Source organism: Rhineura floridana, chromosome 10 (genome assembly GCF_030035675.1).
Source record: "Rhineura floridana isolate rRhiFlo1 chromosome 10, rRhiFlo1.hap2, whole genome shotgun sequence".
Lineage (NCBI taxonomy): Eukaryota > Metazoa > Chordata > Lepidosauria > Squamata > Rhineuridae > Rhineura > Rhineura floridana.
In genome coordinates, this window is record NC_084489.1 from 236,010 (window position 1) to 248,034 (window position 12,025).

General features: G+C 41.0%; 1 protein-coding gene across 10 annotated transcripts in view; it reads right to left on the reverse strand.

Annotated features, from left to right (window-relative positions):
* EZH2 (enhancer of zeste 2 polycomb repressive complex 2 subunit) overlaps nt 1–12,025 on the reverse strand; it is a 131,668-nt gene that overhangs the window by 73,004 nt on the left and 46,639 nt on the right. For all 10 annotated transcript variants that reach the window (XM_061587485.1, XM_061587493.1, XM_061587484.1 and 7 more), the window contains one exon: nt 6,621–6,741. In XM_061587485.1, coding sequence (XP_061443469.1) covers nt 6,621–6,741 — 121 coding nt within the window. The remainder of the gene's footprint in view (nt 1–6,620; nt 6,742–12,025) is intronic.

Below are 12,025 nucleotides of genomic sequence, written 5' to 3' on the forward strand. Positions count from 1 at the left end.
CTTAACTGTGCTAGCTTTTCAACATATTGCTTTCACTTGTTTGTCCACCTTCCCTTCTTCTCTGTCTCTCAATGCCACATTTTCAGCTGTCATTTCCAGCTGACATTGTCTACCAGTCACTCACTCTAACTCTGCCCAACATTCTACTCCACTGCCTTATATCATTCTGCTCCGTTTTCTGTCATCATCTCCCTTTCAAACAATCATCTGAGTTTGGCATCTCATGACAACAAACAAAGGACAATTCTGTGTAAGCATTAGATTGCAGTTATGGCAAACAAAGTAAAAGAACAAAATAAGGACAGAATGCACTCAAACATGGCTGAAACAATAGCAATGAGTTCTGTAAGTCCATATTCCTGTTGCAGGGCTCATTCTGAACAATCCCATCCTGAATCAAATGGAATCTTCAAATGTAATAAGATCAATATGTGCAACACCCATTGAACCACTACCACAGGTGTAGTTTCTTTCAAGGCCTCTGAGGCAATCTTCTTTTTCTGCTGTCAGTCAGTTTGCTCCAAGACCACAGCTGGCAATTTCTACTCAAGGCCTTCTGAGTCCCAACTCTCCTTCCAAGTAATTGTCTCTCCAGAAACAGAAATGAGCTCCACATTTTATTGAGACACGCTGAGCAATTTTCAAAGAAAATACATCCCTTCAAGGATTCACATCATCATTGTTCAAAGTTTCAGCAAAGTTGACAGTTCCTTGCCTTGCTGGAACGCCACTTAATATTCACCAGGATATTCAGGTATTATGTACAAACACGGCAGTCCATTACATCCACCTTTAGTTAAAGGGATTCCTCATCCCTTGCATCTTAGCAGTCACAGACTTCAACACAGAACCCTTCGTCACAACCAGAAACAAGAATTCCACAATATTTTTCACTTTTGCTGACTTTGCAATTATTCAGCCTCACAACAGGGTTTTGCATTTACCTTCACAGCTGTTTTCCTAGAGCTTAAGAGCTCTTGGCTTCACATGGTCTCTATTCACAGTCCCTAAATTGAAATATGAAATATATAGGCTCCTTCTGGAAGAAAAGGTGTGATAAAACATACATACATACAGCCTCCCACTCTGGAAAGATTGCCACTTTAAGGCCTAGCGCCCAAAACCAAATCATTTGCATTGTCCAACTCTTTTTCCATCTTCATAATCTTCTCCTTCAGTTCTTTTTCTGTGACATCCTTTGATTGTTCCTTCTCAGAAAAACAATCCTGTGCTTCATTTGCCTCTTTCAGAAGTTTGTGACGGTCTTCCACAGCTTGAGTCAACACCTTGCTTTTTGCTTCCAATTCATTAGCAGTGTTCTTGTGTACATTAATTAGTTCTCTATAACTTTCTCAGACCCAGGACCCACCTTTAACCCAAAGATGCATTTGGGGACACATAGCTTCATTTTTTTACCAAATATCTGCATGGCAATAGCACTGCTGTTGTGATTCCCTTTGGTTCAGGCTTCGACCCACTAGTGGGTCCCAACCTACCAGCTGAAGACTAATGCATTAGATACTTGATATAGGCATTTAATCCATTGTAGAATCTCTTCATTACCAGCTTCCTGCTCTTTTGCCTCCTCCTAAAAGATCCGCCATACATTTCTTAGATTTCCATTAGATATCCGAAGCTCATCCAGCTTTAACTGTAGCTCTACCTTTATAGTGTTGGACACTATAAATTACTCATTTAGATGTTGTACATCCTCATTTACGTGCTGTAACTCTTGAGCTGGCTTCCCCTGCCTGGCGTTGGGCAACTTGGTCATCTCACCCTGTTCCAGGACCTGCTCACTGTCCCTGCTAGTGGGTAACGTACAGGCCTCAACTGGTCTTTTCAGACTTATAATGACAACTCCCACCTGAGCCACTTCTACCATAAACTGACTCAGGTGAGATTAATTCCTCCAAGCTAAACTGATTTGCTTTCAGAACCTTCATTGCAAAGTCTGCTTGCTTGGGTTACTCTCTGCATTCTAACATTCTCTAACAACTTGTTTCTCCCTTATTTCCCTTTGGAGCATTTCTAATTCACTTTTCCTGTATATATCTCTCGCCATCAACTTCAATTAATACTTTCTGAATTCATTCTGTCCCTGAGCCTTTTTCTCCCACCATTCTGCTTCCAGATGGACCATCTCCAACCTTGGCCATTATCCTCCAAAACTCTAAGGCAGCCTTTCCCAACCAGTGTGCCTCCAGATGCTGCTGGACCACAACTCTCATCAGCCTCAGCCAGCATTGCCAATGGTCAGGAAAGATGGGAATTGTGGTCCAACAACATCTGGAGGCACACTGGTTGGGAAAGGCTGCTCTAAGGAGTCAGGATTCATACTTATCAGGGCTGTGGAGTCAGTACACCAAACCTTCGACTCCAACTCCTCTATTTTTGTACTGTCCGACTCTGACTCCACCCAAAATTGCTTCCAACTCCACAGCCCTGGAAGCTCTCATAGGATCATTTTTATCGCTGCCTGAATATGCGCTGATCTTGTCTTCATCTGGGTCCTGTGTCACACACTGACACACAAAATGTTTTCCATCTTGAGTTATGGTGAAATGCTCAAATACAGCTGACTTCATGGAAAGCTTCTTTGACATTTTGAATTTATATTTTTAAAAATTTGTCAATAAAAAATTATTTTGAAGTCGGAGTCGGTACATTTCTACCGACTCTTACTCTACCCAAAATTGCTTCTGACTCCGACTCCACGACTCTGACTCCACAGCCCTGATACTTATATCTTTGTCAGCTGCCTTTGACTTTGGTGCTTTTCCTAGGAACATCGGAATCTGCCTTAACCAGAGTTAGACCAATGGTCCATCCAGCTCAGTATTGTGTACAATAACAGCAACTTTCCAAAATTTCAGACATGGAGTCTTTCCCAGTTCCTCTGCCTCTCTCTTCAAACCCCAATAAATAAAATAACTGTCACTTGACTTGTTCTGTGTTCATTTTCCTTTAATGTTTTGGTCAACAAACTTCTAAAGTGAGTTATAACTTCACTAATTTTATTCCACCATTTCCAAAATTCCACAAAAATGCATCCCACACATTCAAATATCTCAAATTCTGCTCATGTATTAATATCCCATAGCCTCAAATCCTACAATGGTGCTGGCAAATCCCATAATACTGCTGGTGCAGTTTCTAACACCGCCCACAAGGCCTGTCCCTAAGTGATCATGAGGTCAGTTACTTAGCTACTGTGCTGAGATGAACTTTCCTTAAAACAGAATAATAGAGTTGGAATGGATTTATAAGGCCATCAAGTCCAAATCCCTGCTCAATGCAGGAATCTAAGTTAAAGCACATTCAGCAGGTGTCCTACTACCTCTCTCCGTCTTTCTTTTCAACTGTCATTTCCAAGCAATACCATCTACCTATCACTTACTCTAACGCCACCCAACATTCTATTCCATCACTCTTTGTCACAGCAACCCTGCCATTATATCCCCAACAGGATGCATCCATCATGAATTAGGCATCCTTCAAGTCAATGGACACATTGTATAATAAAGACAAGCTATCATACAGCCTGTCCTGACTATGGTGAGCATCCGATGGTCCATGTTGATCTTCTCCCAGATATCTGCAAAGTCCCACAACTTTGCAGAAGCAGACCGCAAAGAGTGAAGAAGCAAGGTCCCAAGAGATCCTGGCCCAAGGGGCCAGTCAAAGGCAACATGAGAAGAAGTTTGCCCAACAACCTTGGCCCCTAAGAAGGTTTATTGGTGATACAATATATCTAACAGGACGCTTGAGCTGGTGAGCAAGGCAATGTATAACCAAAATATAACCAACATCAACAAGCAGAATGAAACAAAGTAGACTTTTCCTGGTCCAATGTAGTATTTGTTTCCTCACTGAACAAATCTTTTCCATCAAACAGAATGTCCTTGTGATGCCCTTCCCTGGCTCTCCCTGTCAGGTTCCTACCTGCTTGTGGTTACTGCCTGTCTCTAGGCACCACCAGGGACTCCACCAGTCCGGACTGTCCTTTATTTTATTTTTTCTCTCCCCGCTCTAGCACAGATCTCAACAGATCCCCCTGCTAGGCAACCACCAGTCACGTCCTAATACTAGTATTCCCAAAGACTCTGAATACTGGTATTGTTATTCTCTTCACCGCTGCCACCATTTGTTACAGTTCCCCTTCAGCCTTGGTCATTACCTTACCCTCCCTTCTGGTCTGTGAAACCCCAGCCAAGGATCAGGCCTTTGGTAAACCAAATTAAGTATTTATTAAAGATAACAAAGCTAACAAGATTAACAAGATTTCTTCTTAAGGCACATAAGCATATGGTTTTACTCAATACTAATCCGAACTCCACCCCCCTCCTTCTCCACTCTCTCCTGGCAAACAACTCTCTCAAACCCCACCAAGCAACCCACTCTTTCTCTTCTCCCCCCAGATTCCACTCTCACTCTTCCTTTTATACGTTCAGCCATTTTAAACACTCAGCCAATCATCTAGCATTCTACTGCCCATTCTCTTTCACTCCACTTACCATGTATCTTCTAAACAACCAACACTTACCATATATACATTAATATAGGAACATCACAGTCCTCAATGGAGTTTTGATATACTGTGAAATGGCCATGGGCTGGAGAGCCATAGCAACCACAGAAGCCACCACTTAACAAAGCAGCAGGCGGTGTGGTGTAAAACTGCAGCCATCTCATATTTTTCACCAGGAGGCTGAATGAATAATGAGACCTCTTTCTCCCAGAGGAACAACTGAAAACAAAGCCATAGATTATATATTCCTATCAGTGGCATTCAGCCTCCAAACAGGGCTGCCCAAGACATTTCACTGCCCAAGCCAAAGAATAAGATGAGGCCTACCGTTCCACATATAGGCTGCCTGGGCTGGCAGTTAACTCTTATGCCAATACTGGCAATGGCAAAGCACCCTGGAGCAGAAGCCTAATTTAGGGGGTGCAGGACACAGAACTCTGTCCTCCACCAAAGGAGAATGCTGCCCCATCATCTACTGCTTAAGGCTATTCCCTCACTCTGCCTAATTATAGGGCTGGCCCTGCTTCCAACCATCATCAGTCAGGGCAGTATGTACCCGCACAGTAGACTTAACAGTGTGGATGACCTCATCAGTAACAGAATTTAGCATAAGGTGTTAATTGTCTTGTATCTGGTACAGTTTAAGAACATAAGAAGAGCCTGCTGGATCAGGCCACTCACCCATCTAGTCCAGCATCCTGTTCCCAAAGTGGTCAACCAGATACCCATGGGAAGCCCACAAGCAAGACCTGAATGCAAGAGCACTCTCCCCTCCTGTGGCTTCTGGCAACTGGTTTTCAGAAGTATACTACCTCTGACTATGGTGGCAGAGCACAGCCATCAAGGCTAGCAAGCCAATGATAGCCTTACCCTTCATGAATTTGTCTAATCCTCTTTTAAAGCCAGCCATCACTGCCTCCTGTGGGAGCGAATTCCATAGTTTATCTATGTGCTAGGTTCTCAATACTTTTTGATTTGGAAAGTACTGAGGAAAATTTCACCCATGAGTTCTTCACCACCAGAAACAGGGTAGGGAACATAAATATAACAGCAGACACAGACGTAACTGTGTGAACTACATCAAACACTGGCTCTCATATAGCCGGGGTCATAAAGTGATTTAGCCATCCACATATGGCCAGATGTCCTCTGCCACCTATTCCAGGGTAATCACTGGCAAAACAGTAGATAGTCCACCAGGATTTGTCAAAACAGCAAGAGCCTCAAAAGAGAAACCCACTTCTCCAGAAGCCAATATTACAAGCAGGCACCTCAGCTAAAAAAATGGCTGATGATGGAATCAGCATTGAGCAGATCCCAGATATGGCCGGTCTTACTTCATCAGTGACCTGCAACACCCTCAGACATTAGATCCTGTTCTTCCTATCAAAGTAGGTAAAAGTATTGGTCGATGTTCACTTTGTGAGGCTCCCCTAAGCAGAGGCAGTACCAGTTCTGCCCATTAGTTTGATGTTTATTCGACAAAACAGAATAAAATCTGAAAAACAGAATGAGTAGCTCAGTTTTTTCTTCTTCTCAGAAAACTTTCTAGCCAAGAACAGCTTTCTGAACAGACTACTGTTGTGGTGGTCAAAAGTGGGAAGATGGGAGAAGTATGCTTATGGAGGTGAGGCACTTCTCAAAATTCTTGTCTGGCTTTAGAAGCTTCCAGAATGAACTCTGCACAGAAACCATAAGTGAGATTGCACAGAGACCATGAAGAACAAGTAACACCAAGAGGGCATCAGAAGAAAACTATATATATATTTCTGTAATCTGCAAGTAGAGCTAATTATCTGAAAAGCCAACGAGCACAATTATTTTACTTCATGCAGAATGGGAAGCATGTGATTTAGTACAATAATTACATTTCCAGAATTAAAGATCACTTCTCATTCTTGTTTTTAAATAGGAGAACTGATATTTGTTTCCAAAACCATAATTATTGAATTAAATCATGTGCTTCCCATTCTGCATGAAGCAAAATAATTGTGCCTTTCTATGCTTTTCAGATAGTTACACTCAGCACAGGCAAATCATGCTGCTCATCCGTGGCAAAAACTCACAAACATATACCAGCATAACTCACCTCTGTCTCCATGTACCTTTCCATCGTAGTTTTTTATTAGTTCTTCAATAAATGTTCCATCCTGGTCAAGCACTTCATCGCCCATATAAGGAATGTTATGTAAAACTGTCTCATCCTCTACCTAAACATCAGGCAAGATGGGTGACAAAGCAAAGAAGTATCTCTCCCCAAGCACACATTTGTTAAGTATTTTGATCACACTTTTCTATCACTGGCATAGTATGTATCACTACTACTATTAATTAAATTTTTATCCCGCCCTTCTTCCCAAAACCAAATAACAAAGCAACCAACAGCTTACTCATCAAAAGCAACTATTCCACTGAAATCTTAATGACAGTGATACTAAATCAAAATCCCCTCCCCCTCCCCCACTATATGTATGTATATACAGCAAGGTCTCCTAAGAAGGACATCTCATCTACACTTGCTACTCTCTTCTGCAAGGGATGCCCCATTAATTCAAAACAAAATCAGCAAAACACCTGGACATTCCTTGGTATGCATGAATGTGTTTTTTGATTGAAATGAAAGGAGCAGTCAGTTATCATGCTTGATTCTGTATGGGCAATGGTCTAAATGGTCCTTTAGGCTGGAAGTAGCAATTACTCTGCAATGAGCATTTACTGCAGTGAACTGTTTTACAGACTAAACTACAGTGCAGGTTGTGCTTGGTGGCCCCACAAAACTCCCAGGTGGATATAAAGAACACTGTACAGGCTGTGGTCAGGCAGAACACACAGGCAGAACATGCATGCAGAACCACAAAAATTTCTACACCACAATGGGAAATTTCCCAAACTGCCAGAGACACACAAATTGCAGACACCTTGAGAGACAGCAGCTCATCAGTCTGTGTGAGTGTGCCCCTGTGCACTAGTGAGGGGCTGTTGGCAAGTGTGAACCTTCTGTATTTAATTCACTAATAGGCAAAAAAACTTGAAGTTTAAGAACATACCTACAGTCCACAGATATTTCTATCAAACTTTAACAAGCAGGGAAATTAGGCAGCTATAGTGAATGCACCAGGGAAGCAGGACACCTGACCTCCTCTCTGAGATACTGTACTGCCCTACAAATTGGTCAAAATGCAAACACAACTTGGGTTGGTCTCTCACAGTTCAATCCACTTGCTGTGTAGCTTGGAAGAATTTGGTAACATGTGCCTCTAAGCATATGGTGAGTGGTGGAAACACCTGCCATCTCCAAAGATAATTATATTTTTGTATGTTTGTTGGTGTTCTTACTTTGCTTCTTTCCTGTGTTACTAATGTTTCTCCAGAGAATCTAATCTACAATATTTAATTTCTGTCATTATTCATCCTAGAAATCTGTGTCAAATTTATTTTTATTAATTTCAAAGCCTTTTTATTGGTCAATGTCATATGAAGAAATTGGAGGTTATGTTCTATTTCTATTTTGGGTGCATTAACAGTTGAATCTGAAACTACACTTTGATGTAAAATCAGACAGATTACAATATGTTGCTACTTCAGCAATGATTCCAGCTACTGGAAAAAAGAGGATGCATGTTTTCAGCCTGCTATGTTTAAACCACTTCATTTAAGGCAAGGTGGACACGGTCAATTAAAAACATAGAGCACACCTAGCATTTTGCTAGAATATATTTCACCTCCCACTGTTTTATCCTGATGTCCACTGGAGACTATTCTGCAGAATAGTCAGTGTCATTATTCTACAATTATTTTTGGAGGTTTTTTAGTGTAAATTTTGCAAAGTGCTGCTGTACTTCACATATTCACAGAAACAGAAGCGAAAGAAAATGATTTCCTAAAGGAAACTTCACTAAAATTGCAAAGGCAATCAGACATATTTAAAGTGACTATCTGAATGATATCAACTGTTTTTATTTATTTATTTATTTATTTATTTATTTATTTATTTTACATTTATTTATTTATTAGATTTTTATACCGCCCCATAGCCGAAGCTCTCTGGGCGGTTCACAACATGTAAACATCCAATACAATTAAAACATTATTAAACAACTAAAAATGCAGAAAAAATATACCAAAACCAAAACATAATTAAACACATAGACGAGTACAAAACTCAATACTAAAATATTAACTGTTAAAAAAGTATTAAACTGGTTAAGATGTTAAATATTAAAATAATTATATATTAAATGTTAAAATGTTAAAATGCCTGGGAGAAGAGGAAGGTTTTTACCTGACACCGAAAAGATAGTAACGTTACAGGAAGCCAAATTTCAGCTGAACATCAGGAAAAACCTCCTAATTGTTAGACCGATTACCTAGAGAGGTGATGGCCTCTCCAACACTGGAGGCATTCACGAGGCAGCTGGACATCCATATGCTTTAAGTTGGATTTCTGCATTGAGCAGGGGGTTGGACTCAATGGCCTCTATGAATCTGCAAATACTGTTTTAGCCACTGAATGCTATTTAGTTGCTTTCTCCCTGCTAAAACAAGATCAGCACAGCACATGTCTTGTTTCTGTTATTTGGGCCAATAGCAGGTGTTACCAAATTCTTTTAAGCTACTCAGGAAGTGGATTGGAGTGTGAAAGACCAACCCAAACTGTGTTTGCATTTTGACAAATTTGTAGGGTAGTACAGTATCTCAGAGAGGAGGTGAAGTCTCCTGCTCCCCTGGTGCATTCACTATAGCTGCCCAATTTCCCTGTTTTTTCAAAGTTTGATAGAAATATCTGTGGGCTATACGTATGTTCTTAAACAGTAATATTTTTTTCCTATTAGTGAATTTCTCTGCTTTTTACCCCGGGAGGTAAGAAATGGGATCCTGTGCAAGTTTGCTGAGAATGGATTGATCATTTGCATGTTTATTGAGTTCAATGGGATTTACTCCCCTACAATCATGTTTAGGATAGGTGAAACTGACCATGGAGGAATAGAGAGGGGAGGAGGAGGAAGTGCAGGGGGAGCGGAGGAGGAGGGAGTGGGAGGAGGGAGTGGAGGAGGTTTGATTATTTGCATGCTTAATGAGTTCAGTAGGATTTACTCCCATACAATCATGTTTAGGATAGATAAAACTAACCATGGGGGGGGAGGGAGAAAGGGCTGGAGTGGGCAGGGGAGGAGGAAGAAGGAAGATGGGAGGGGAGGAAGAAGGGAGGACGGAAGAGGGGAAGGGGAAAGGCAAGTCTGATCATGTGCATGCTTACTGAGTTCAGTGGGATTTACTCCCATGCAATCATGCTTAGGATAGGTAAAACTGACCATCGAGGAGGAGGGAGGAGGAAGGGACAGAAGAGGGAAGTGAGAGCAGGTTTCATTTGCATGCTTTTTGAGTTCAGTGCGATTTACCCCTGTACAATCATGCTTAGGATAGATGAAACTGACCTAGGAGAAGGGAAAGGAGGAGAGAGGGGGAGGATATTGGGTGGGTGGCCATTGGACAGAGGGAATGCACCTTTCCTTTCTAAAAGGAAAACATTGTGAACAGAATCATTGTTTTTTAGGATTTCCCCCACCTTTTAATTCTACAGCAGGCACATGTAGTCTCCCACCCAAATTTAAACCAAAGCTATCCCTGGCCACATCTACACCAGACCTTTACTTCACTTTAGACAGTCATGGCTTCCCCCAAAGAATCATGGGAAGTGTAGTTAGTGAAGGGTGCTGAGAGTTGCTAGGAGCCACCCTATTCCCCTCACACAGCTACAGTCCCCAGAAGAGGGGCTGACTGTTAAACCACTCTGGCCACTGGAGGTCTGTCAGGGAAATAGGAGTCTCCTAAGAAGGTTAGGACTGGGGAGGACAGCTGTGAGAGAACTAGAAAAGGTCCTCAAATGCAAAGATGCATCACTGAACACTAAAGTCAGGATCATTCAGACCATGGTATTCCTAATCTTTATGTATGGATGTGAAAGTTGGACAGTGAAAGAAGTGGATAAGAGAAAAATCAACTCAATTGAAATGTGGTGTTGGAGGAGAGCATACCATGGACTGCGAAAAAGACAAATAATTGGGTGTAAGAACAAATTAAACCAGAACTACCATTAGAAGCTAAAATGATGAAACTGAGGCTATCATACTTTGGACACATAAAGAGAAGACATGATTCACTAGAAAAGATAATAATGCTGGGAAAAACAGAAGGGAGTAGAAAAAAAGGAAGACCAAACAAGAGATGGGTTGATTCCATAAAGGAAGCCACAGACCTGAGCTTACAAAATCTGAACAGGGTGGTTTATGACAGATGCTATTGGAGATTGCTGATTCATAGGGTCACCGTAAGTCATAATTGACTTGAAGGCATGTAACAACAATCAACAACAACTCTCAGCACCCTTCACAAACGATACTTTCCAGGATTCTTTGGGGGAAGCCATGACTGTCTAAAGTGAAATAAAGGTCTGGTGGGGTTGTGGCCCTGATTAGGCAAGCCAAGCAGGTGGGTGTCTGGCTTTTAGAACACTGACACTTGGTTCTTACAGAGCATGCCCACAGTTATCATTCACATTAATGTTAAATTTCTTAAATTAATTAAAAACCAGCCAGGCATTTTTTAAACTGTGAACTGCAGAAGGTGAAGGTCAGAGTATGGGGCTATAGTATACAGCCACTCTCATGGCTGTATAATGTGTGTGTACATATGTATATAAATGTATGTAAAATCAATATTACTGATGCTTTTAAAAGCCAATCTATTAAGGGATGTGTGGGCAGAAGATAGATTGGTATCTACTGACAGATCTCTGGGCAATTAGATCAGAAAGTATTTCTGACTTTCAATTGTACAATGCCCTAAAGTTATACAGTTAGCTTAATGTAATGAAGAGTGGATTTTGTGTGGAAGGACTGTGAGCTCAATTAAGTTCCTATACTCAAAACAAATTTCTGGACTTAGAATTCTTTAATTCTAAATCAAGGTTCTAACAAAAAGAAATAAAGGAAAGTAGATCTCAAATGGATGAAGTCTGCCCAACCCTGTATTAAGAAATACCGTTGCTGAAAACATCGGTTAAGATATTCTTTAACTGTACTATTTTTGAATTTTATTCAAATAAGTTTTCTCTATATGAATAGAGAAGGGGAGAGGGATGCATTTTGCTTATTTCTTCTAAACCAAAAATAAAAACTTGTTAGTGTTCTATAAATCAGTTTTACCTACTGCACTGAAAACAACAGTTTACAATGCAAGCTGTTCAACCCACATGGTAACTGTGACCATTTATTTACACATTTCCTATTGCTCTTCATTATCGTTTTTCCAGGCCAGTGCATAGATAAAATTATAAAAGCAGAATGGTACAATTAGAAGCTAATAAAAACTAAGCCTAGAGACTCTTTTTAAATCCCTCTTTAAGGTCGGATGGGAGACTGGATCCAGCTGGTGGGCCAGATCATTATTTGCTCCCTCCACCTATGGACCAACTTTGACGGGGAGCAGGGTCAC